The following is a 25,765-nucleotide window of genomic DNA, read 5'->3' as shown; positions in this document are numbered from 1 at the left end:
CAGCCACCGAGTAATGAGTATCAGTTATGCTGTTAGCTAGGAGGACAACAGGGAGGATAGCGTTCTGGAGGCTTTTTCATTCTTTCCATGGTGTCCTTAATCTATGAACACCTCTTGTTACTGTGAAGTCGTTGTCAGCTTGTGTTTCTCTTTACTAGCTACCTGGATGAGCTGAGTATTGCTGGTGAGTGTGCTGCCGAGTACCTGGCACTGTATCAGAAACTCATCAAACCGGCCCACTGGAAAGTCTACCTGGCAGCCAGGGGGGTTCTGCCCTATATTGGCAGCCTCATCACTAAGGTATGGACTCGTATGGAGGAAATAGGTAGCAACAGAAGGCTTGTCCCTGACCTGTCGGTTTGGCTTTTTGCTCTGAAGTCTTCATCTTTTTGTTCGGTGCCCTGTTGCTGACCCTTGGCAGGTTTATGAAGTTCACCCTTCTGCGCTGTCGTCTCTGAACAGAAAGAGTTACAGTGGTTTTAGCCCCAGCAGTAGCATTCGTCAGCACAAACGGGCTGGTACATATTAATTAACTGCTCTGGGGGCAGCTATGCTAAAGGGTATAAATATTGCTACACTGTTTTGGCACCAGGTCCAAGCTGGAAGCTGTCGTAGCTGCCAGGCTGGACTCTAAAAGCCCTTAATGACAAGGGAGGATTAGGTGTGCTACCATTCCTCAAGTGTGTATTACAGCCTGTTGGAGAAGCACTGTGTTTAAGTTGCAGTTTTCAGAGTGCCAGGTCTCAGGGGTTTGCTGCGGTAATCCCCGGTGCGCTCCTAAGAGGCAGATGGCACACTCTGTATTAATGGTGGCCTTGAGTCCATCATGAACTGGAGCAAAGCATCCCCTAGGTATAGGGAGAAGACGAGGAGGATGAGTGGGGTAGTTTTTCTCTCTTCTCCCCCTTCCCTCCCTGCTGCTGCGTTGCAGTTCTGGTTTCTCTGGGGCTGGCTCTGTTTCTTCGCTGCTTACCTTTGCACCCCGTGTTAGCCACTCGCCAGCTAATCATTATTGGCATTGCAGTTTCTCGTCCTAATGGGCTTGTTAATTATTTTCAGGAAATAGCTCGTTTACTTGCCTTGGAGGAAGCAACACTCAGCACTGATTTGCAGCAGGGATATGCCTTGAAGAGTCTCACAGGTATCTGGTAACACCAGCACAAGTCCTGTAGTAGGATTAGAGATGGGGTGATCGCTGCTGTGTAGCATGTAGCAGAATTTGAGATGTGATTCAGTGTTTTATGATTGTCAGCACTGGATTGTTGCCATCAATTTAGCCCGTAATCCGTAACAGGTTTTTCTGTATTTTTTTGTGGTCAGTTTTAGGTTTTAATTACCTGAACTGTGGTAATGTATCATGAACAAACTTCGTCACATCACTTTTCTTCTCCGTTTCTTAATTGCGTTTATTGTACATTTATTCCCGGGACCATTGTAAACACTGCTCATTTATTCCTACCTGTTGTTTCCTACCTACTTACTCTACGGTAGCTTTTCGTTTTTGTATCTTCTAGTGCAGCTTTTTTCAAAAACGTGTTGGAAATGGAAGTCAGTCATTAGCTAGGTCACTCTTTTTCATATCTTCTTCCATGTTCTTCAAAAGTTAGTAGGCTGATAAAGCCTGGCTTCTTGCAAGAAAAAGCATGATGATGAATATGTCATGGGAAGGAATCCAAGTGTTAGCTGATTCTTTGTTACAGGAATGGCCAATTTGGTGATAGAACTGATAAGTCACGTACCGCGCTTGCTGTCACATCATCAGCGCTAGCTTAAATATTAGAAGGGGAGCAGTCTTCTGCTTTTGAAATGTCTTGTGACAGAAAAATGTCAAACAAAAATTGCAGAATTTCGTAGCAAGCACTTGGAAAGCTCCTTTCCTCATTCCCTCACCATGGTCCCATATGGTATAAATTATAAGGCAGCTCTTGCAGGCCAGGGGTTTTGCCTCCAACCATTCAGTTCATAGAAGTGAGCTTTAAACCACAGACTGACAATGGGAGTTGTAACAAGCCATTGCATCGTGCTGCTTTTATGATATTGTGCCCTATTTGCTGGCCACGTGAAATGTAGAGGTAAGAAATCAAACTCCCTCTCCCGCTTCCCAAATATCTCGTTGCTTTATAGGTCTTCTCTCATCCTTCGTGGAGGTGGAGTCCATCAAACGGCACTTCAAAAGCCGCCTGGTGGGTACAGTCCTGAATGGCTACCTGTGCCTGAGGAAGTTAGTGGTACAGAGAACAAAGCTGATCGATGAAACGCAGGACATGCTGCTGGAGATGCTGGAAGATATGACAACAGGTAAAACCACCTCAGTTCTGTAAATCCAGAGTCTAGGTCAACCGAAACGAAAAAGCAGATGGTTACAGCCACACAAAGACCTTCTTTCTAAAAGGCTAGGGTAGTGAAAGGTTTCTTTATGACTGGGACCTTCCAATATTTCCTCATGGCACAGAAAAGGTAAATAACATTCCTGGAGTTGTCTCTTGTGTTCCAGGAATTTAAACCTCCCCCTTTTTTTATGGGATTGCTTTACTGCAGCCCAAGCATGCAAAGGGTTTTCCTAGTAAACATACCAATAAATAGCCTTTCATCTTTTCAGTAGTGGATATGCAAAAGAAGAGGGCACCAAAGTATGGTGCTTATTGCAGACAGATTTATTGTGTATGCTGAGTTAAAGAGAACCTGTGAAATGGACTCCTGTGTCTTTAATACTTCTGTTTCTTGGCAGGCACAGAATCTGAAACCAAAGCATTTATGGCCGTGTGTATAGAGACTGCAAAACGTTACAGCCTCGATGACTACAGGACTCCAGTCTTCATCTTTGAGAGACTGTGCAGTATTATCTATCCTGTAAGTACAGAGATGGCTGTAGCATCGCTTAGAAAGTTAGATTTCTTAAACAGATCACAGAATCCCAGACTGGCGGGGGTTGGCAGGGCCCTCTGGAGCTCACCCTGTCCCACCCCCTGCGTGAGCAGGCACCCCCAGAGCAGGGGCACATGGCCACGTCCAGGCGGGGGGTGAATGTCTCCAGGGAAGGGACCCCACAGCCTCTCTGGGCAGCCTGTGCCCCTGCTCTGGCACCCGCACAGGGAAGGGGTTTGTCCTCATGTTCAGGTGGAACTTCCCGTGTTCCAGCTTGTGCCCGTGGCCCCTTGGCCTGGCGTTGGGCACCACTGAAAAGAGTCCAGTCGCATCATCCTGACACCCTCCCTTTAGATATTTATAAGCATTGATAAGATCCCCCTCAGTCTTCTCTTGTCCAGGCTGAACAACCCCAGGTGTCTCAGCCTTTCCTCACAAGGGAGATGCTCCAGACCCCTGAGCATCTCCGTAGCTCTCACTGGACTTGCTCAAGCAGTTCCCTGTCCTTCCTGAACTGGGGGGCCCAGGACTGGATGCAGCCCTGCAGCTGTGGCCTCACTGGGGCAGAGCAGAGGGAGAGGATAACCTCCCTCGCCCTGCTGGCCACACTGCTTTGAATGTAGCCCAGGACACCGTTGGTCTTCTTGGCCCCAAGGGCGCAGTGCTGGCTCAGGGTCACCTCGCTGCCCCCCAGCACCCCCAGGGCCTTCTCAGCAGAGCCGCTCTCCAGCAGGTCCCCCCCAGCCTGTGCTGGTGCGGGGGGTTGTTCCTCCCAAAGGGGCAGGACCCTGCACTTGCTCTTGTTGAATTATATGTTGTTATATATTTGAATTATATATTAGAACTATATTAGTTATATATAGTAATATATATGAACTGTATTCGATATAGTTGCCTGCATTTTGGCAAAAAAGAATACTCTTTACAATAATGATTTAATATTAGTCAGCGTAGAACTGTAGTGTTATGGTATCCCATTTGGGGGTTTCAGTATTCAGGTTCCCTGCTGTGACAGGCTCTGTACAGAAGAGCAGAACCAGTAGTATTGTTTCATGCTGAGGAATTTGCTTACTAAATGACCCTAGACATCCCCTGCATGCCCCATGTGTGGCAGTGTACGGCAGGATGCACCAGTGACGAAAGGAGTGGACGTTTAGGGACCTCCTGTCACTTGCTACCATAAAAATGCAGGAATGGGAGCATGGTTAGGGGAAAACTTACTCACTCTGTCTCTGCTGCTGTTCTTTAGGAAGAGAATGAAGTGACTGAGTTCTTTGTAACTCTGGAGAAAGATCCGCAGCAGGAAGACTTCTTACAGGGCAGAATGCCAGGAAATCCCTACAGCAGTAATGAGCCTGGCATTGGGCCGCTCATGAGGGACATCAAGAACAAAATCTGTCAGGACTGTGACCTGGTGGCTCTGCTGGAGGATGACAGTGGAATGGAGGTGAGAAAGCACAAGGGTGGATTTCTTGCGCAGATGCGTGGGGACGCCATATCTAGGCAGCTGACGATTGTTGGAACGGTGATGCAATGTGAGCTTGCTCTTGACTTTTTAATTTCTCCCTTTCAGCTTCTGGTGAACAATAAGATCATCAGTTTGGATCTGCCTGTGGCTGAGGTCTACAAGAAGGTGTGGTGTCCCACTAATGAGGTATGTGTTATCTTTATGTGTGTTAACAGCACAAGGCGCCTGTCCATGATATTAACAAATAAATGGTGGGGGAAGTAAAAAATCCCACGAGTCAGGATTTATTTTCTGGCATAAAATTTCTGGGTCAGCACGTTTTTGTGCTCTCCTAGGACAGACTGTTACTCAGTTCTGCAATGTAAAGTGATTTAAAGCACGTAATGCTGACCCGGGTGAATGTATGGAGCTTGGCTGTGCAGCGGATCGGGTACGTGAACTGTCTTTGCGAGTAACAAACTTTCTTACATTCCTCTGGGGGAAATAGCTGAACTGTGTGTCACAGCGCCTCTCAAAGCGCATTTCACACTCCATCTGCACGTGACAGTTTAATGCATGGGTACAGACAGGGACACCAGATTGCTCCATCAATCTGCGCTTCAGCGATGAACCCAAGTTACTTATGCAGAGAGAGCATCCAACATTTCTCTGGATTACTTTGCACTTCTGCTCTTGTGCTTCTCATGTAGGGATCTCAAGAAGTTGACAGGTTTCATCCTCCCAGTTTGCTCCTAATAGTGGGTATTTCCTGTTTTTCAGATAAAGAAATGGACCCAACAGTCTTAAGGGACTACTCCACCATGTCACAGTAAGCTTGTTCCAGAGGTGGACATGGTCCAGAACAAGCTTTTCCCTTCCTTTTCTTGTAGCCAATAAAATAAACTCCAACTGAAAAGGAATCCAGCAGACTCAGTCTTGTCATATGTTCCTTAGAGGCACTGCTAGTAGCTCCTGAGAACATAAAACAAGACTAATGTGCCCGGTATTTCTTGTTCATTCCTCATTTACTCTTGGGTCGCAGTCACCTTTGACTGAAACCTCCGTTTCCTGAAACCAATTGTTTGCTGTGCTTGTGGGGAAGGATTCAAACAAAATGCCTGTTTTCAGTGAATATGATCCAGGGAATGGTACTCATCAAGCTTTATTTAAGCAAAAAAGCCTTCTGTACTGCGAAGTCAAGCCCAAAGCTAGGTGACAGTGATAATTTCTTAGCAAGGTACCAACTTGCATAGGGAAGTGCGGTGCTGGTCTTAAACTGTGAAATCTAATTTGAACTCTGTCAGGTTACCGAGGGAAATCATTGCCTGCTCTGTCCCAGCCTGCCCGCCCGCTCGGAGCGGCGAGGTGCCGTTCCCGTGAGATGCCGAGCTGTAGCCGGGGTGCGGCTCTCCCAGGATGCAGTGCTGACGGTGAAAGGCAGAGTTTGCTCAGCGTTCCTGTCGATGAACAGCCTTCATCTGTCTTCCTTTGTGTGCACCTCCGCAAAGCGCTTCTGGAGCTGCAGCTCACGTTCCCTAGGAAATAGACAGGCGCACAAGAACGCAACCTCAGGCCCCTTCTTGTTTCCCTTGTCTCTCGCTGGCTTTTTTTTTTGTTCATCTGCCATTTTACCAGGGCCCCTGTGGTGTTAATTGCTGGTCTCTAGCATGGCCTTTGAGCAGATCTTCCCCCCGGGGCTTTCCCTGCGCTTATGTATTTGCTGTGACATTAAGCACTGCTTATTCCACATTAGGCTTAGTGCGCTCTCTGACAGGTTTTCTCTCGCAAGGTCTCCTGCTCCCAAATCTGGGATTTTTCTTTTCTGCTTTTTATTCAGACCTATGGATTAAAATGGAAAGTTTAGTGATATGCTGTCAGTATTTCTAGCTGGAAACGCATCTGGAAAACTAGCCCTTTCCCAGGGTAAAAGCCCAGCTGGTGCTTCAGTGGGTTTGGCTGTATCATTTTAGTAATATACTGTCTTACTGAAAGCTCGTTAAATTGCCTTTAACTCCTCCTCTTCCATTTTCCATCACTGCAGATTTTATCTGTTTGAAAGCACTCATGCAATTAGCTTCTCCTGCTTCATTTACTGGGCTGTGCCTGATCCCTGTGTTTCCCAGGTATGCAGTGCAATACCCTGGGAGGGAAAGGTTGCTGTGGAAAGCAGGTGCTTCACTATAGATGAACATGTTTTGCCTGGCTAGATCTTTCACTGGTGTTGAAAGAAACTGTTGGAGAAGATATAAGGAGGAAGAGACTGTTCATTACCCGCCTGTCCATCTAATTGGCAACGCTAGGAAAAGTGGACAGACCAATAGATGAGTTATTGCTGGTTTTGCAGGTGGTGGCTTTACTGCTGTTTTTAATACATCTCAGTAAGGGGAGAACAAGGGAGTGAAAGATTTCTGTGTTGTCGTCCGCAGTCAAAACAGGGCAAAGGAGAACTGAGGCTGGAGTGTCCCTTACACGCTGTAACGAGAACCAGACTTGTGTGCAAGTGTCCACAGAGGTATAGTTAATATAATGCTCTCCTCTCTTGCAGGGGGAGCCGATGAGGATCATTTACCGCATGCGAGGGTTACTAGGAGATGCAACTGAGGAATTCATCGAGTCTCTCGACTCCACTACTGGTAACGCACTTGTCTCCTGAAAGCTGGGATTAGATCTGAAATCTGCAGTTCGCTGCAGAGCAACGACACTATTATCCTTACAGCAGTGAGCTTAAAGTTGATTGATGTTGCTTTTGCTACATTTACCTGCTTCACCTAGAGCAGAGGAGGATTTTAACGCTTTAAGTCTGTACTTCAAACATGAACACTTGCGTGGCACAGGACTCTTCTGCCTGGCCCTTCTTCATATTCCTGCTCATAGCTCTTTTCAAATTTGATACAGTTGAAGTGACTTGAACTGCTGGGAAGTGTGTCCTACTGTACTCTCTATTTTGCTTCATTGTTCTGTCCCTGCACGAGCTTGCCATATTGTGACTGCTTCCTCTTTTCACAATCTGTGTCTGTCCTGTAGATGAAGAGGAGGATGAGGAGGAAGTTTACAAGATGGCGGGTGTCATGGCCCAGTGTGGAGGCTTGGAGTGCATGCTCAACAGACTGACGGGAATTAAAGACTTCAAACAAGGCCGGCACCTCTTAACTGTGAGTCTCAGCCTCTGTTCTTTGGGGTCAGGAGTTACGTGCTGGAAAATGCCACAAATGTTAGTGAAGTTTAGTTGCCTGCCTCGTGTTGCAGTTTAAGGGTTGGAGCAGAGCTTTCAATTCACTAATTTATGAAAATCTGAGAAATTGCTTCTTTCCCTCTCCCGTTCCTCTTGGTTAACAATTCTTTACAAAGACCTTGAAGCGTGTAAAAGCTGAGGAGTCGGTAAGACTGAATCCTGTCTTGCTAGGGTGATTGTTTTCTGCCTTGGCCTTACTTAAAAACCAAAGCTGTCATAAGGTTAATATTGGTCTAAAAATCTGGCTTGTACTTTGCCCAGGAAGTCTGGGAACTAGCTCTATTATTGGGTGCTTTTAGTTTCAGCAAAATCCTCCTGCTTGTTTTGAAGGTACTGTAAAGAATGCATTCTCTGTATTTTGTAGGTGCTGTTGAAACTGTTCAGTTACTGTGTGAAGGTGAAAATAAACCGTCAGCAGTTGGTCAAGCCGGAAATGAACACTTTGAATGTCATGCTGGGAACTCTTAACTTGGTGAGGACAACCAGGACTTCCATAAAGTGTTTTCCGTGGACTCCAATGAATTTAAACTACCTCTGTCTGTCATGCTGCCTTATGACAACTGCAAGAGATCTTAAATACTGCTGGACTGGCACTGCAAATTATCTGTTAGCCATTCCTTACCTGCTAGTGAGTGGAAGTGTGTGGGTCAGTTAAACCAGTTACTGCTGGTGTTAAAATAACTGCTGTCATCTTCTCCAGGCTCTGGTGGCTGAGCAGGAAAGCAAGGACAGCGGAGGAGCGGCCGTGGCGGAGCAAGTGCTTAGTATAATGGAGATCATATTGGATGAATCCAACGCAGAACCTCTGAGTGAGGACAAGGTGAGTGCCTGGGGCTCTGTGCACGAATGGAAATGTTGACTGGGATTCAAGGCTTGCAAATACCATATTACAGGGATGTTGAGCTTCAGGAGCCATAGAGGAGTGCTTAATGAGAGTCTAACCCTTGTTACGCTTGCTGGCATGTCTTAGCAGGCCTCGGAGGTAGGCCAAGAGGAGTGCCCTGAACCAAAAGCACTGTGAGGTTTCTTTAGGATGATTCTTGCACAGTCAAGGCAGGGGTTGTTAGGCACTGCTTGGATCCCTTCCTTGCTGCTTTGGGCCACAGGCCAGTGAGAGACAAGAAAAGACACAGCACTGCCCTGTTTTTTTTACTGTTTTCGTACATGTTGAAAACAGGATTGATTTTCCGGCTAACTGAGGATAAAAATTATATCTCAACTAGACTGAGAATGAGAAGAGCTTCTCACTCATCTTTTGAAACTATTGGTGTATAAGAGTCTGACAACCTTTGGGTTGGAATTATTAGACCTTTTTGACTGGAAAATGCTTTTATAGTAGGTGGAAAAAGTCATGTGTCCGCTAAATGAGCTGATACAGCCATTCTGTAAGATATTTGGGAATGAGGCTGGGCTTTGTTCTTCATCAGGCTGTCAGGGTCTAGACCTCTCTTCCTTCAAGACAGGAGGAGTCTTACCAGCTACTAGAGTGAGGGTTTTCTTGAATTTGTAGATTTATTCCTGAACATAAATCATGCTCTTCTTCCTTTGCAGGGTAACCTCCTCCTAACCGGTGACAAAGATCAGCTGGTAATGTTGCTTGATCAGATTAACAGCACTTTTGTCCGTTCCAATCTCAGCGTCTTGCAGGGCCTATTACGCATCATCCCATACCTGTCCTTCGGGGAAATGGAGAAAATGCAGATTCTGGTTGATCGATTCAAGCCCTACTGTAACTTCGATAAGTATGTTGTCATATTTCAGCTAAAAGCACGTGAAATCAGTTGTACTGACAAGTCCATTCCTTGTTTCCCCCCTCATTGATGTTTACTCCAGTGTAATGCAAAGCTTCAGAGACTCCTGGTGCATAAGCTTAATTTCCTATTTCATTTGTAAGCCATTTTTAAAAGAAATATGTGAGTGTGTAGCTCGAGAAACAGGGCTTTAGAGCGTATTCTGAGGTGACAAGGGTCTGAGTAGTTTTTCTGAGTCTCTGAGCTGAAGTAGGTACATGCATTCAGCGATAACATAATGAGGATTACAGGCAGAGATTCTTGGAGAGCCTCCAAGTTACCATTTCTTCTCTTCATTCAGGTATGATGAGGAGCACAGTGGAGATGATAAAGTTTTCCTGGACTGCTTCTGTAAAATAGCAGCGGGAATAAAGAACAACAGCAATGGCCATCAGCTGAAAGACCTCATCCTTCAGAAGGGAATTACGCAGAATGCCCTTGACTACATGAAAAAGCACATTCCCAGTGCAAAGAAGTAAGCGTTGCTACTTATTGTGTGTGATAATCCTGAACATCCTTCTCTCATTTGATCACAGCAACAATCTTCCAAGAAAGCCGTTAACAAGTCTACTTTCAGAAGCGTTTAGACTGAGTACGGCTGTGATGCAGAGGGTCTGGTGAGGCAGTGCCACTGTAGGGACGGGCTAAAAAAGCCTGTAATCTTCCCATTTGATACCCATCCGAGCTGATTTCTTGGATATCGCCATGCTTGTGTTTCCTGCTTGTTCCTTACCCATTGCACTGCAATGGAGCTTTTTGCCATTGATGGCCAGCTCACAAACATAAAGCAAATCCCAAGGCTAAGAGCCGACACTATGGCTATCAGCGTGCACAACGTGGGAAGTGGGAGTGTGAATGTCACTTCATTCATTAGCGGAGGAGGGACACAGGGGGAAGGGTGCTTGTCTTGCCTGCAGCCTGCACTCTGCAAGCTGTGCTGCTGGCTGACCGCCAAGTGCCTTTTTGGAACGGGTGACTGCCCTTCAGCTGCTGTCTCTTGTTTTCTGTGCAGTTTGGATGCAGACATATGGAAGAAATTCTTAGCTCGACCTGCACTTCCTTTTATCCTGCGCCTGCTCCGTGGACTTGCCACACAGCACCCTGCTACGCAGGTAAGGAGACTGTCCTGAAAGCCAAGCAGGACGTGGCTGGCTTCTTACGCTGCTTTTTGTGGCTGTAGCTAAGCAGTTATTTCTATAGTAGTTGATTCTACACTGTTTTTTCTTGGGCTTGGAGAGAGACACCAGCTTCAAGTATCATCTGCTGGTGTGGAAAAGTCTGAAGGGCAGAGATTTTGACTTAAATATCTTCTCGTTCTGTGTGGTGTGAGATTTACACACCAGTGTGGAGAGAAGGTAAATTAGGGCTGTGAAATATACAGTATTGATAGGCTTTTTCAGGCCTGATTGTTGTTTTAAGGATGCATTTCATCCAACATCCACATCTGACCTCTTAGTAATGGCCAGTATAGAGGCAAATTGCCCCAGTCTCGTACGCAGTTTTAGGGTCCATAAGGTAGGAGCATCAAAGAAGGAGGAAACACACTTGGCAAAAATTGTTCCAGATCAGTGCTGCTGCTCAGCTGTCGTGGGTGGGATTAGGGGGGATAGTTACTGTCATGTGCACCCTCTTCCTGAAGAAAGTTCTGTGTTTCAATCCCCGTTAGGTGCTAATAGGTACCGACTCGATTACCAACCTGCACAAACTGGAGCAAGTGTCTAGCGATGAAGGGATCGGGACGTTAGCGGAGAATCTTCTGGAGGCACTGAGGGAACATCCGGAGGTGAATAAGAAGATTGATGCTGCCCGGAAGGAGACGCGTGCAGAGAAGAAGCGAATGGCCATGGCAATGAGACAGAAGGCCTTGGGCACTCTGGGGATGACGGTAAAGGCTGTTTGCACTGACGGCGGACTAGCGATCTAGTGATCTTTTATTCCTGTCTTGCTAGAACTGCCACGCAAGGAATTGTGTAAAATGATTTACTGACAAATATTGCAGAGCTCAAGCCCATGCTTTGCCTGGTGCTGCTGGGAGAGTAAATACGGTTGCTAATAGCAGGCTGGGAAATGGCATTCCTGTTACAGTGGTGGGGATGGTGGTGTCATCGTTGTCCTTTTAACCTGCTTGAGTTCTCTCTCTCAGACGAATGAGAAGGGTCAGGTAGTGACCAAGACTGCGCTGCTTAAACAGATGGAGGAGCTTATAGAAGAACCAGGTCTGACTTGCTGCATCTGCCGGGAAGGATACAAGTTTCAGGTAAAGTGAGATACATTTGCAAAGCCCTTTCACCAGCTGAGGGGACTTGGCGGTACCCGGCTGCACAAGGGTTGGTGCGTTGGCTCTGGGAGATCAGGATATCTCAGGTTTGGTTCTTGGGATCAGTAATTCCAGAGGTGGTTCGGAAGTGGAAGTGAGTTGCCAGTGAAAGCTGGACGTTTTCAGTGAAAGCCAGAAAAAGATTTGATCAGTGTGAGCTTGTGGTAGGGACTGGGAGAGATTGAATTCAGTGCAGTGTCAAAATACTACAAAGTGTGAACTGTTAGAGAAGTGAATGATCTTTGACACCAGTGTTGTGTCATTGCAGCCTACGAAAGTCCTAGGTATTTATACTTTCACCAAACGCGTTGCACTAGAGGAGTTTGAGAACAAGCCCCGAAAACAACAGGGATACAGCACGGTCTCTCACTTCAACATTGTCCACTACGACTGTCACCTTGCAGCTGTAAGGTACGTTCTGATCACAAGCTGGATAGTGGTGGCTGACTTGATTTTCCAAGGTGGTTTGTGAGCGTGGCACTTGGCCGTGTAACTCAGGATGGGTTTGCTTATGAGTTGATCACTTTGCAGCCTGGAGACAGGCATAGGCTCTTCCATTGTAGCCTGCTTTAACATCCCAAATAGAGATCAGGCCTGGATGCAGAAAAATGAAGTCCGTAATTTAAAGAAGCTGCAGAATTATGAGGTTTTGATGGTTTCTTAGCCAAAAACTTGCATACTTCTAACTTGCCTGGGTGCGGCTTGTTTTGTCAATGCAGGCTTGCTCGTGGCCGTGAAGAATGGGAAAGTGCAGCCCTACAAAATGCCAACACCAAGTGTAACGGGCTCCTGCCAGTCTGGGGACCTCATGTGCCAGAGTCTGCTTTTGCTACTTGCTTAGCACGGTGAGTAGAAGTTACTTCTCAAGCTGTTTAGCATTTGGGTGGGTGAGTCAGTACATTATCACAGAGGCATGCTAGTTTCAAACCATGGAATCAAAGATGATAGCAGCCAAATCTTAGTAAACCCGAGCCATTTCAGATTCTGCCATCCAAGAGTACATCTCCTTAAAAAGTGCAGGTGTCTGTTTGTTCCTTGGCTTCGTATAAATAAACAAATTCGTTACCTCCGTAGCCCCCCGTGAGTCCTGAAGATGCAGTATGCAGTAACTATCTTGATTTGTTTGCGGCCCAGTGACCCCCTGCTTTACAAAAGAAACCTGTCTGACAGCAGCGGGTTCCCTCGTGCAGATTTCCAAACCCCCGTTGGATGGCAGTGAGTTACGGTGGCCTGACCACTTAACCCAGAGCAGGTGGAGATGGTTCATCCTGTTGTCAATATTCTGGTCCACCTTGTGCTGGGTTTGTACGGCCACGTTAGAAATCAGGCGTGGTAACATCTTTAATGCAGTTCAGCCAGGAGGCTGTATCCCAAGCCCTGGACATAGGAAAATAGTATCGATGAGCGTATATATGTATGCAGATGGAATTAGATTTGCCAGAGTAAGCTGAGAGCCTCCCTTTGGGGAGGTTAACCGAAGGTAGCAGTGCTTGCATTTTTATATCCTCTTCATTCTTTAAATCTTTTATGTGAAATACTTGCTTGGATTCTGAGCTATGCTGTGGAAGAAGAAACTTTATTAATGTTTTTAGTAAAGTAACACTTACTGCTGTTTTTCAGACACAACACGTACCTCCAGGAATGCACAGGGCAGCGGGAACCCACCTACCAGCTCAATGTCCATGACATTAAACTGCTATTTCTCCGTTTTGCGATGGAGCAATCATTCAGTGTAGATACTGGAGGAGGAGGAAGGGAGAGCAACATACACCTCATTCCCTACATAATCCACACGGTGCTCTACGTCCTCAACACGTCAGTACCTTTCTCTGGGCAAGAACCTCTGCCTTCCGCTCTTAAGTCTCCAAAAGGTCTATAAGGGCTGCAGCTGGGCTTTGTTACACATATGTGGCAAGAAAGGTGGGAAACGACACAAAAGTTTCAGGAGGATCGAAATTGCACATCTTAAGCAGACTGATAGAGGTTTACGTTGTTTGGAGTAAAGCGCTGCCGCCTGAACATGCAGGATAACAGGGAACCTATTGAGTAAAAGCAATTGGGAATTAGCTTCTCTTTCCATTCTAGATTTAATTATTACCTCTGGGGTGAGCAACAGGGTTATTAGATTAAAGAAACACTGCCAGCTTAATTTTCTCTGGAGCAGACAGAAGAGAGACACTATGATGAAGGAATTGTTGTTAGTTGAGAACTTAACACTGGTATCATTTTATCTGGTGTTAAACCATCACAATCAGTTTTGTTTCCAGTTTTGGCATACTGGAATTCTCCTTTAGTGTTCAGGTCCATCAGACCTTCCTGACATTTTTAAGATTATTATTTAATAATGATAATTGTTGTTGTTGTTATTATTATTATTATTATTTTGCCAATAAACAGCAGCATAGGAACACTTCTGCTGAAGTCTTTCAGTAAGGTTGTATTTATGCAAAGCACAATAAGATGAGGGCGTGCTTTGGCTTGACCCTATGTCGAAGTGTACAAATCTATAGGCACCTAAATGCTTTGGAATGCCTGAGCTGGTTCTGGTAATACAGTACCCCACGTGAAAATGTGATGCCGATACGCCTTTTATTTGTGTAGTTAGATACTAGAAAGTAATGCTAATTAGATGAGGGTATCAATGTTAAAAGATACGCCTCTTCAACCAAGGTCACTCCAAATGGAGTGCAATGAAATCTCTCTCACTTTCCTGCCTGGAACTAATCAATGTTTTGGCCCTAATACAATTTGTCTATTGTTTTTAATATCTATCTCCAGATCCCTGTGCTATTGTTTTCTGAGTCCCTTGGGAGACAAATAAATGAAACTATTCTTTTCATCTCGTTAGTCTGCTTACTGGCACCAGAGAGCCCAGAACCCGCTGTGCGGCTGTTGTATAAAAATGCATTATGTAGTTTCCAGACATAAATTTTTTTTCTCAAGACATGTGCGATATTAAATGGAGAAAATGAAGAGCTACTAGTTGGCTACCAGCTGCATCATGTAACAAATTAAAAGGTCGCACAACACGGGCACCCAGGCGCAGCTTTATCTGCTGGGGATACTACTTTATACCTTACTGATAGGGAGGGCGTATCTAACTTAAAAATCGAGGGACCTACCTGGCTGGCAGCCTCTTCCTGATGAAGTAGAGCAATAGACTGTGGTGAAGTGTGAAACATCTTCGCAAGGTCTACTGTAACACGGAGTTTGCACGGTCAGCTCTGGGGTGTCAGGACTCCTGAAGAGACTGGAGCTAGGGGAAAGGAAAAAATTATATATATAAGCTTACAGTAAATACATTATTTTCTTGGTTTTGAAATTGGCCTGTATCTTCTCCGTGATTGCTTTTGTGGTAGATGACTAACCTAAATTGATGCTAAGGTCTGGCTGTAGGAGCTGAACTCGCGTGCTTAGTGTCAGATGGGAGACTGACAACATGAACAACCTGAACACATGGACTGGCTGGCCTGGCTCTGGTTTTTTTCCTTTAAAAAAAGGAAAAAAAGCTCTACAGTGGTATTGTCCTATTGGGGCAATACCAGCTGCCTTGCAAACCTCTCCAGACTATACACAACTCCAAGGAAGAGAGTGAGTTTGCTAGGCTTGTATGCGTCACTGGGAGCAGATACTGAACCAGTGGAGGAATATGGGAAAATCCCGATAGTGCAAAGCTAGTGCTGCTTTTTCCTGTGTTTCCTTTATAAAAAGCTGCTGAGATGTAGCAAATGAGCGTGTAAGAGCCAGAGCAGCTGCTGAAGCTTTTCTTGTGTTTCAGAACTCGAGCAACTTCGAGGGAGGAGAAAAACCTCCAGAGCTTCCTGGAGCACCCCAAAGAGAAGTGGGTGGAGAGTGCCTACGAGGTGGACGGGCCCCATTACTACACCGTGCTGGCGCTGCACATCTCGCCCCCCGAGAAGTGGAAAGCCATGCGAGTGGAAATCCTCAAGAGGCTCCTCATCACCTCCCACGCGCGAGTGGTGTCACCAGGGGGAGCCAGCAGGTTAGCCACGACCCTGCTGCTGCTCCGCAGCTGCCAGCTTACTCACATTACTGTCACGGTAGTCAGAGCCACACGGCAGCTTACGGGGAGCTAAGGAAAGGAGCACGTGCATATTTTAGAACAGCAGATATTAACCCTTCTGAGTCGCTTTGTACTCGGCATTGCAGAGGTATGAGCAGGAGCATTCAATTCTGGATGTTTTTTGGAGCAGATCAGTCAGTTGGTCAGTAGAAATTATGCTTTTCCTAGAGGTATAGCTAAAAGTAGGAAAATGGTGAGATGCTTATTATTCCCCCCCCACCTCAAGTGAAACACTGTAGAAACTTCTGTTGTGTGGTGTTTCAGAGCTGCTAGCATGCCTTCTGCTTGCCTTCCTAAAGAAGCGGTTTCTGTGCTCTTCTGATGAATGCACCAGCTTCCTTAAATAGAAAAATAGAAATAGAAATAAAATGCCTTTGCTTTTAAAAAAGAAAAAAATCAATAGCAGCTGTCAGGCACTTGAAGTACAAGAATAAGTGGCTGTGCCTGCCTGACAAAAGCACACATTTCCAGAGAAGGAAAGAGAATTCCGGTTTCTGAAAAGAAGATTTTAAATAGCTGTCATAATTAGGAATAAATTCATTATTATTCTAAGTCGCCTTAAAGGGCATTCTTATTCTGATGACATTAATTATGTGTTTGATAAAGTCATTACATTGTACTAACACACAACACAGCATGCATCAATGCTATTAGAGGCATCAAAAGCACAAGAGCCCTTAAAGGGGCTCCTGTATTGATTTCTGTGCTAGCTTCTGCTGTTCAAGCTCAGCCTGCTCTGTGCTTGTATCTCCTATTTCCACCACCCTGCCTGAGTTCTGGGAAAGGAGGTTTAGCAGTTACAGGAGATAGTACGGTGGAGGTCTGCTTTCTCAGACACAAGGACATGCAGCTTTCCGTGTGGCCTGTGAAAGAGACTGGTAAAGCAAAGCCCCGCATGGGTTTGCTGTGGATGTTCGGTGTTTTTTAAAACCCTCAGCAAATTATTCTGTTCCCTTCCCAACTTATCTCTAAGCATGTATGTACTAAAAGCATATTGAAACAGACATAGCAAGAAGCTTCCAGCTAAACCATCCAATCTCTGGAATTTCAGGGGAAAACACTCAGAAATAGTTCTCAGGAATTATGTCAAGGTTTATTCAAGGGCTTTCTTTAATCCCTGCAGACTAAGAGAGCACAAAGCCTTCCACTGATAATACCTCTCAAATAGAAATATGGCAATTTTTATTTCCAAGGTCTGTGCTTATTTACTCTTGTGGAAAATCAGGAAGAGGGTGATGGATGGTGAAATGCTGTGCAGATACGTGCCAACACCTTGAATCTGTAGGCTAAGGCAAAGAGGAAGCTGGCGTCTGTAACGTCAGAGTAATATGTCTGCATACAAAAGATGAAAATTAGCATTCCACATAGGAGGCAGTACAAGGGTGTGAGCTGGGAGCACCACCGTTCAGAGTACACCAAGGCGGTGTGGACTGAAGGTTAAAGAGACACAAGGACTCACTGCAGCCTTTACTGGGGGAGATGGAAAAATGTCGCTATAGGAACCAACAGTGCACCTGAAAGTGGCCGAGGATCAATTTGTGATCCTAAAAAGGGCCTGTAAATCTTATTAGTGAAGATGCAGGCAATACTCTGCATTCCCTCATACTTAAATGAAGGCAACAACTACTGCCTGTGCCCTGTCCTGTGGTTAGGTGTTTTGTCCAACTGCTCAGCTGGATTAGTCAGTGTAAGACAGATTTGAGGAGAATCTAGCCAAAAATGTCTTCTTTTTTTCCTCCACCAGAAGCTACCCCTATTGCAGTTTGTCTACAAGACGAAAGTGAGGGATACTCAGTACCTTCTGGGTTTCGGAAATGCTTTGTATTTAAACCCAGAGGTGAAATTACCAGGATGGATAGGAGTTCTGGGTTTGTTCACAGAATTATTAAGGCTGGAAAATCATCAAGGCCAACCCCCAACCCAACACCCCCAGGCCTCCTAAACCATGTCCTGAAGTGCCACGTCTACATGTTGTTTGAGCACCCCCAGGGACGGTGACTCCCCCCCTCTCAGGGCAGCCTGTGCCAGGGCCTGACCCCTCTGGCAGAGAAGGCATTTTCCCTCACATCCAACCTAAACCTCCCCTGACGCAGCCTGAGGCCGTTCCCTCTCGTCCTGTCACTGGTGACTTGGGAGCAGAGACCGACCCCCCCTCACTCCAGCCCCTCTCAGGCAGTTGCAGAGAGCGAGAAGGGCTCCCCTCAGCCCCCTCTTCTCCAGGCTAAACCCCCCCAGCCCCCTCAGTCGCCCCCCAGCACACTTGTGCTCCAGACCCTGCCCCAGCTTCTTGTTCTTTTTTTTTTTTTTAAATATATTTTTAAAATTCTAAAGGACTGAATCAAGTGACCAATTACCTGCTTGTTATTACTGAACCAAGAATTCTGCCTGAAAAAAATCTATAGACACTTTGCAGTATAGCTTTTATCTGGAGTTTGGGAGGAAGATATCCCTTTGATTTTTTTTTTTTTTTCCTCCCTTTGCTCCTGACTGACCTTTCTAAAATATTCATGGGAGAAGCCAGGCTCCCAAAGTGTTAATGCCTTAACTTTCTGCTGGCAATCCATGCATAGCTGATGAGCCTGAACCAACTTACATTAATGAAAATGCAGCAGCTATTATATGAAGTAGCTGTTCCAGGAGGTAGCTACCAGACTTAACCCACAAGGGCCTTTTAGTTTTCAATTAAAGGAGCAGACTCCAATTAGATCAAAACCATTCACATAAAAGGAAACTGTCTTGCAGTATTTGGGAGTCTAGAATTAGCCTCGCTCTAAGTTGCTGTTCTTCCCGTGGAAATTTAGTCACCTTTACTAATTGGTTTTCCTTTAAATAATTAAGCCTAGCTGCCCAAGCAAACTGCCACCTACCAAGCCAACTGTTTTAAGGGCAGACACACAAATATAGCCTTTTAGAATAAGAGCAGCAAAATGTTCATTTCCCCGCAAAACCCCCAACTTTGGCAGATTGCAGTCAGACCCGTGGTCAGGTGACATCCTTTTGTCTTGCTGACTTGTGTCAGTGACAGCTGAGCTAGTTTGAGATGAATAAAAAAGGGCTTTTTTATTTTTTTCCCCCAAAAGCCTTTAAGCAGCAAGCGGCATGTGATGGAGGCAGATGTACCTGAGAAACACGTGCAAGAAAATTCCAAACCCATTAGAGTTGCTGGCAGGAGGTTCCACCTTGCCAGAACCTGTTTGTGATTAATCCTGTAAACTTCGGGAGCTGCTATCCCAGGACAGCTCTGCACCTTTTATAGCATTTCTCCAGCCAGTTACTGAATTTCCCAAAGCATGAGTCCTTTCATGGCGATAGGATAACCAAGAAGATATTAAATAGAAATTCCTCCATTTCTTCAAGGGCAAGATATTTTGCTCAGAGTCTTTCAAAAACACTTTGTGAGTTAGAAGCAAAAATACGTTCTCTGTCGTTGATACAGACTGTGTCTGAAACCTAGAGTTAGTTATTCCTTCAGGAATGTGCTGGAGAGCATACGAATGGGGGCTGTGTGGTGTTCTTTCCGACTTTGCTGTTGTCTTCCTACATAGTCTTAGCAGCACACTTCCCTCTCTGCCTGTTTTCTTCCGCTGAAATAAGGTTTTATTGCCTGTTTTGGTTACACTAGGCGCAGCTGGTAAAGCGACTTCCTACCCATAGGAATCGTTGCACAGAACTTACGGATGCCTAATGCTTGTTTTGTGTCTAAGAGCACACAGCAAAGCTTACTTGGAGCCATTCCCCTTGTGCATCATTGATAGGCTTTTTGGCCGCTTCAGTTTTCATACTATTCATCAAATCGGTTACCGAAGCATAGTAAAGTGATTAACTCAAAGATTGATTTCATTATCTTCCTAGACTGGCGGATAAGACAGTGAAGGAATACGCAACGTACCGCTCTGGCCTTCTCTTCTGGGCCCTAGTAGATCTCATTTACAACATGTTCAAGGTAAGAAAAAACATGGAAGTTCATCTGCATCAGCTTTCAAACCTGAGCACCTACATGCATTTGAAATAAAAGGTAGAGTTTGAAACCCCTTTTTCCAAGATCCTTGTAAACATAAAATGCCACCTTGTATGAGCAGAAAGGCCGCGAGAGGCTGCCTGTGCTTACTGTACCCCTTGCAATTTGGTGTCTGAAGGATTGAGGGACTTCTCCAGTTCGCAGCACTCCTCCTGTATTTGCTTATTTTTTCTGTTCATCGTTCACTAAAGCAAGGACATTCAGAGCTGGGCCAGGGAAGCAGTTGGGTAAGGAAGGAGGTAGGGGCGTCCACCAGAAAGAAACTTGCAGCTTCCAAAGAGGGTTAAATAATTAGGGTGAGGAAATGCCTGCGACCTTGTTTGCATTCTGTACAAAAAGGTTCTAGAGTCACATATGGGGTAACTTTCCGTGTGGCTTGCTTACAAGAGGCAGGGGACGCAAGTCCAAGAGCGACAGGAGAAGTCATCTGGGTCTGCAGTTACTCTACTAAATAGTTGGTTTTGCCCTGATTTGGTCCCATTTTCCCCTCTCATATGTAGAAGGTGCCTACCAGTAACACGGAGGGAGGCTGGTCCTACTCTCTTGCTGAATTCATACGACACAATGACATGCCAATACACGAAGCTGCAGACAAGGCCCTGAAAACCTTCCAGGAGGAGTTCATGCCAGTTGAAACGTTTTCCGAGTTTTTGGATGTGGCTGGTAAGTGTGTGCTTTCCCTTTTATAGGCTGTCTTATGCAACTCGTGACTGCTGCTTGCTTGAGACAGCAGCATTCCTGACACTGCTGCAGCAGCTTGTTTGTACGAGGCAGTGAGAGGAGAAGACCTCAGCCCTCCAGCTATTGCCTAAGCTATTTCAAAAACAGTTGGGAGACACGCTTGAGCATCCCCAGACAGGATAATTTCTCTCACTTGATCCTGCGGGTCCTCCCCCTGCCCTGTTAAACATACATACTGACGTAACAACTTAAGGGTGGGTTTGGGTACATGTGGTTTGAAGGCTGATAAACAGATGTGACAGAGGCAGTAGTTCAGTGCAGTGAGAGTTCCAGCCGTAGGGATTTTGGTATCCCCAGGAGACAGGAGATGCTGAAAATCAATGCGCCAAGAGGCTACTCTTCTTCCCTTAGGAGTTAGTAGTGTCCCAGGCCAGCCTCACACTGTTGAAGGCAGGCAGCTGCCAGGCAGCCAGCTAGCAGGGTCCCTGTAGTAGCTCTGTCGCACAAGAGCAAGTGCCATATGGATTTAACGTACACACTTTGGTCCCTTCTGCACATGCATCCAACAAGGGTTTATCTTTGTCTTGTCCATACTTAAAATAAGATTGCAGCTGTCGTTACTAACTTACACATGCCCTAGCACAGATCCCTAATGTGGGCAGGAGAAACCGCTTTGTGGATCTAATTATTCTGTATTGTCTTCTTTTGTTTAAAGGGCTCTTATCAGAAATCAATGATCCTGACAGCTTCCTCAAGGATCTTTTGAACTCCATCCCCTGAGCCGCCAGCACAGAAGCGTTGGGCAGAGACTACACTAGCTTGCCTTCCATCCCTTTGTGTTCCTGCTTGTGCAGTCTGTCCCTTCCCTGAGGATTGCTGCAGTTTTTTTGTTTTGGGCGTTTTTTGGCTTTTTTTTTTTTTCCCTACAGTTTTCGTTCTTGGAGTGATTTAGATTTGGTTTATCTTGTATTTCAGTGCTCCTATCTGTAAAGCCTTGTGTTATTGAAGCTGGTTGAAAGAACTTGTACAGAGAGGAATCCAAACCAGTAAATCTTAATGCTTTAGTGTGCACCTCTTTGAAGTTAAATAAATCGAACAAATGGGTAAGATGGATTTGACTAGTACTTTAACCATGCAGTAGCCTAAATGCCAAGCTCTTTCTCATCTTTTCTTTCAGAGCTCCTTCTCTCAGGGCTCAGAGCTGCTGCTCTTTCTGGCCCATAGTCTGGAGAAGGAGACACAGGAAACAAAAGGCTCGTAGCGAGCAAGGAAGCAGACTGACACTGTCTTTACTGATTGTACATGCAGAGCAGGTTTCCTCTTGTGGGACACGAGCCTTAGACTCGTGGACTGCAGGGACAGTGTTTCCTTCCACCCCTTCTTCACCTGGGTGAGGGCAGCTTTCCCAGCCGCAGTCACCTCCCCTGGCGCTTCGTGTTACCCCTCTCCGAGGCATGTTGCATATCACGGTGTCTTTCCTGACTTTACTCTCCCCAAGGCTGTATTCAGAGCAAGCACGCGGGGTTTTGCCTCTGGTCGTGTAGTACTGATGGCAACGTTCTCTCTCGCAGGGATGCTACTGACGTAGAATTTATCTTCTCTCTGGTAAAATTTTCAGCTTCAGCAAAACGCATGGAACACACATCTTGAGCCGGCCGCTTGCCCCTTCGATAGCTTGCATTTTGGTGTGCTTGCCCTGACCTGAAGCCAAGTACCTGCTCTGAATACAGCCTTGCCGTTTCTCACCCAGTTGTGCATGCTGGTAACTTACCTTTACCACCAGTTCTGCTGTCCTGTAACCCAGCTGCCACCTGGTTAAGCTGGAATCTAATAAAGCTTTCCCTGTCTTCCTCGTCTCTGTTTGAACTTGAATTTCCGCAATCCTAACACAGTCCCATCCCATAAATAGTAATTATTTTAGAGGCTGAATAACTCAGCAACCTATTTGATGCCTTTTGTTAGTGTTGAGCACGCATTATGATTTGGCAATTAGTGAACGGGTGAATGCGCAGTGTTTTTCTTCTCGCCTCCGTGGGAGCTTATGTCACTGCTGGCAGCCGGGTTTGGTTCTGGGGAGGAGTGCTGAGTAGCAAGCCACCTCGAGAAGTTGGGGTTAGTGTCTTGCAAGGGATTTGAGGACGTGGCAGTGGGCTCTTTGTCGCCTGGGTACATCTGCCTTGCCTTACAAAGGTACAGGACGGGGGCTAATGTGTGGGGTTTGTTCTTCTTCAGCACAGCGATATTATGCTACACCTGCCCTTTACCACATGAAAGAGGAAAACATACCTTGTTTTAAAAGCGCTGTAAAGTCAAACCTAACAGTCTTCTCTCCAAATAAGCAGCTGTAATATACCTCTGGGTGGATGCACAAGCATTGCTTACCAATACCGGTGAACGGTAGCTTGGGCAATACTAAAATCCCTTTTTGAGTAAATGACCTTCCCAATCAGTGCGATTCCTGAAAGCAGCGGTGAACAGGTAACAAGAAATCAGCTTTTTATGACTGTGGTTCTTATGCTTCTCACAGTACGGAGAGTTCAGTTGCAAGACTGAAACCTTAGTGCTTTTTGGCTTTGTATAAGATTGACGGGTTAAGCCTTGGACAAGAACTATTAATGTCACTCAGAAAGCTGGGGAGGAATGCTAGGCTGCCTTGCTACCTACTTATTGTCTTTTCACAGAAAAATACATGTTTTCCCCGTCAGCCCCAGCCCCAGCGTGGCAGCCAGTCCCTCAGCTTCTGCTTCGCAGCTCTTGCCTCACCCATACAAAGGAGGATGTTATAAATACCTTGCGCGGTACCTTTCTTCAGCTTACCTAACAAGGTAACTTCAGTGGAGATCCAGTTTTTGCTGATGCAAATCCTGGTATGGCTCCGTTTATGCTGGCACAGGTCTTTTGCAAAAACAGCCTCTGCTATTGCAGGAACTGGAAAAGTTTATACCAGCAGAATAATACTTCTTCCACCCGTGCCGTTGGATCAGCAGATCCTTAAACTTAGCAGGAGCAGAACACGACTGCCCTTTGTTCACCGATGTTACAACTGCGAGGAAGTAGGATCTTAAAAGGATGTCATAAACTGTGTCCTTACCGTATAAGCACAGCTGCAATAAACTACTCAGAGCTACCCTAGAGGGTTTTGCAGAGGCCCAAAGGTGTATTTTGGAAAATAAAGGTGGTGTATCGAGTGCCTCCCTGCCCAGAGCACACGAGCGCTGTGATTTATGGGGAAGCCAGATTTGAAAAGAAGGTGGAAACAGCACGATAGTGCTTCCACAGAGCAGAATAGCTTGGGAGGGAATAAAGACTTACAATAACAACCCCAGAAGACCTAGAGAGGGACAAGAACAAAAGAAAAGTGTTTTGGAAAGCTTCAGCTGACGCAGGCCACACACAGAGGCTCACATTCGCAGTACTGCACAAAGGCGACGCACTCTGGGCTGCAAAATCCCCCGCGGGCTGGGCTGGGGAAGTCGGCAAAGACTTCTGGGGGAAGCGTGATACTTAGATTAGAAGTAAGAGAGGAGCAAGACTGGGGGAAGATGCCTCAAAATGGGTAAAACGACCCAAACTGCTGAACCAAACCACTAGGTGAGCAAGAAAGAGTCAACCCCCTCTCCAAAAAAAAAAAACCAGTGTACTTGCAAAAGACGTTTTTGGGGGAAAAAAATCCTTTGCCATGCCTGAGAGCCAGCGCGACCTCCGCGATTGCTTTGAACCTGACCTCATGGGCGAGAGCTTCCCCGAGATGATCTGACGTCCTCGCGATGGCTGTTCGCACTGGGCCAAAACTCCGGTAATTGTTAATTAACCCTTGGAAGGACACCTCCCAGGGAGAGCAGAGCGCCCAGCCCTGCCCAGGCGCCGGCTTCGGCGGGGCCATGCCGCGCTCTCGCCCCTGCTGCGGGTGGAACGGCCCCCGTGAGCCTGAACTCGTTTGTTGCCGCTGCCAGGGCTTGCTCCTGCGATCCCACAAGCCCAGCGGGCAGGTGGTGCCCGAGCAAAACCCCCTGGCACCCAGGGCTTGTTCCGTAAGGATGGGAAGCCTTTGACCTGCTATTTCGTGATGGTTTCCTTTGTCCTGCTGCCTCCTCCCTTCGTCATTCCCTTTTTCAAGCCAGGCAAATGCCCTCCTGGAAGCTTTGCACGGCTGGGCACTCCTTCCGGCAGCTGTCCCGCTGGGATGGGAAGCCTTCCTCCCGCCCCTCCGCCCTGCTACCAACGCTTCTGACTAGCTCGCCGTCCAAGTTTCCCTCCTGTGTTTTGTCTCTTACTGTAATTGCCTGGAAGTATTTTCAAACAAGCAGTGGATTAGAGCTGCTGAGCATAAACACACTGTGAGCTGCAACATTTCGATGCCATAAAAGATTCCCTGGACTTTTTCCGATGCAGGAGAAGTGATTTGTCTCCCTGGACACACGTCCGCACGGTTTGTTTTTCAGGCAGGGGATGGATATGTGGATCACGTGCGTTCAGCAGGACCGTGGTGGAGCCTCGATGGTTACGTGGGTACGTCTTGGGGTTGCAGCGTCCGATGCAGAAATCTGGAGCAAGAAGCCTCTTTTCCCTTTGTCCAAAGGTTCTGGGGAGCCTTACTATGTGTGTACCTTACACGGTACCGAAAGCTACCTCAGTATTAAGTAGCAAAAAAAACCTCTCATACAAAAACATGGGCAGCTTCTGCCGAGGCGATGCTGAGAGGTTGCTCGAGGAACCCGCAGCAAAGAAGCGGAACACCAGACATGGGCCAACTGACCGCTGAAGCACATGAAAACAGCTCCTACGGCGGGGCTTGCACTTACCCTGGCAGAAAAGTTTGTGTCACGTGTTCGCTGAAACAGGGTTCGATGTTTTTATTTTACCAAAATGCTTCCCGAGGTGCCCGAACTGCTGCCTCTGGGAAGCAGAGAGGCTTTTCTCTGTGCCGGGCAGCTAATTCCTGGGGCAAGACCCCCTGCTTGCTCCTCTGAAGGGCACAGCCTAGGGCTGGGCTGTCCCTGCTGCTGCAGCATCGGTAGCTGAATTATCAGTCCCCTCGCACCAGCTCCTGGCTCTGCAGACCTCGTCTTGCTCTCAGCATCGCCAGCCACTGCACAGACACGGCACTGGCACCATCCCTCACGTGCACGAACCCGTATCGAGTCTCACGTGCTTATTTTGGCTGTTGAGCACCTTTTCCTGCAGGAAGACCACACCAGGCTCCGCCAGCCCGGCCCTTTCTGTCTCCGTTGCAGGAATAACCACTTTTGCCATGCCGTGAGCACAACCCTTGCAGTGCCCGCTGTGCAAACAGCGGCTACCGTCACGCCGGCTTTGCCGTCTGCCTGCGAC

General features: G+C 46.6%; 1 protein-coding gene across 6 annotated transcripts in view; it reads left to right on the top strand.

The window, feature by feature from the left end:
• Nucleotides 1–21,541, top strand: part of UBR4 (ubiquitin protein ligase E3 component n-recognin 4) — an 80,374-nt gene extending 58,833 nt beyond the window's left edge. For all 6 annotated transcript variants that reach the window (XM_075114241.1, XM_075114240.1, XM_075114239.1 and 3 more), the window contains 22 exons: nt 159–300; nt 1,060–1,141; nt 2,125–2,298; nt 2,729–2,850; nt 4,115–4,312; nt 4,439–4,519; nt 6,858–6,945; nt 7,337–7,464; nt 7,909–8,016; nt 8,245–8,364; nt 9,096–9,286; nt 9,636–9,809; nt 10,347–10,446; nt 11,001–11,219; nt 11,478–11,591; nt 11,920–12,062; nt 12,371–12,496; nt 13,272–13,466; nt 15,430–15,654; nt 19,588–19,678; nt 20,254–20,416; nt 21,150–21,541. In XM_075114241.1, the coding sequence (XP_074970342.1) occupies nt 159–300; nt 1,060–1,141; nt 2,125–2,298; nt 2,729–2,850; nt 4,115–4,312; nt 4,439–4,519; nt 6,858–6,945; nt 7,337–7,464; nt 7,909–8,016; nt 8,245–8,364; nt 9,096–9,286; nt 9,636–9,809; nt 10,347–10,446; nt 11,001–11,219; nt 11,478–11,591; nt 11,920–12,062; nt 12,371–12,496; nt 13,272–13,466; nt 15,430–15,654; nt 19,588–19,678; nt 20,254–20,416; nt 21,150–21,214 (3,049 nt within the window). In that variant the 3' untranslated portion in view covers nt 21,215–21,541. The remainder of the gene's footprint in view (nt 1–158; nt 301–1,059; nt 1,142–2,124; nt 2,299–2,728; nt 2,851–4,114; nt 4,313–4,438; nt 4,520–6,857; nt 6,946–7,336; nt 7,465–7,908; nt 8,017–8,244; nt 8,365–9,095; nt 9,287–9,635; nt 9,810–10,346; nt 10,447–11,000; nt 11,220–11,477; nt 11,592–11,919; nt 12,063–12,370; nt 12,497–13,271; nt 13,467–15,429; nt 15,655–19,587; nt 19,679–20,253; nt 20,417–21,149) is intronic.
• Nucleotides 21,542–25,765: the final 4,224 nt, after the last annotated feature.

This window comes from Phalacrocorax aristotelis, chromosome 19 (assembly GCF_949628215.1).
Source record: "Phalacrocorax aristotelis chromosome 19, bGulAri2.1, whole genome shotgun sequence".
NCBI classification, from domain to species: Eukaryota; Metazoa; Chordata; class Aves; order Suliformes; family Phalacrocoracidae; genus Phalacrocorax; species Phalacrocorax aristotelis.
This window is presented reverse-complemented; position numbering and strand designations above follow the sequence as displayed.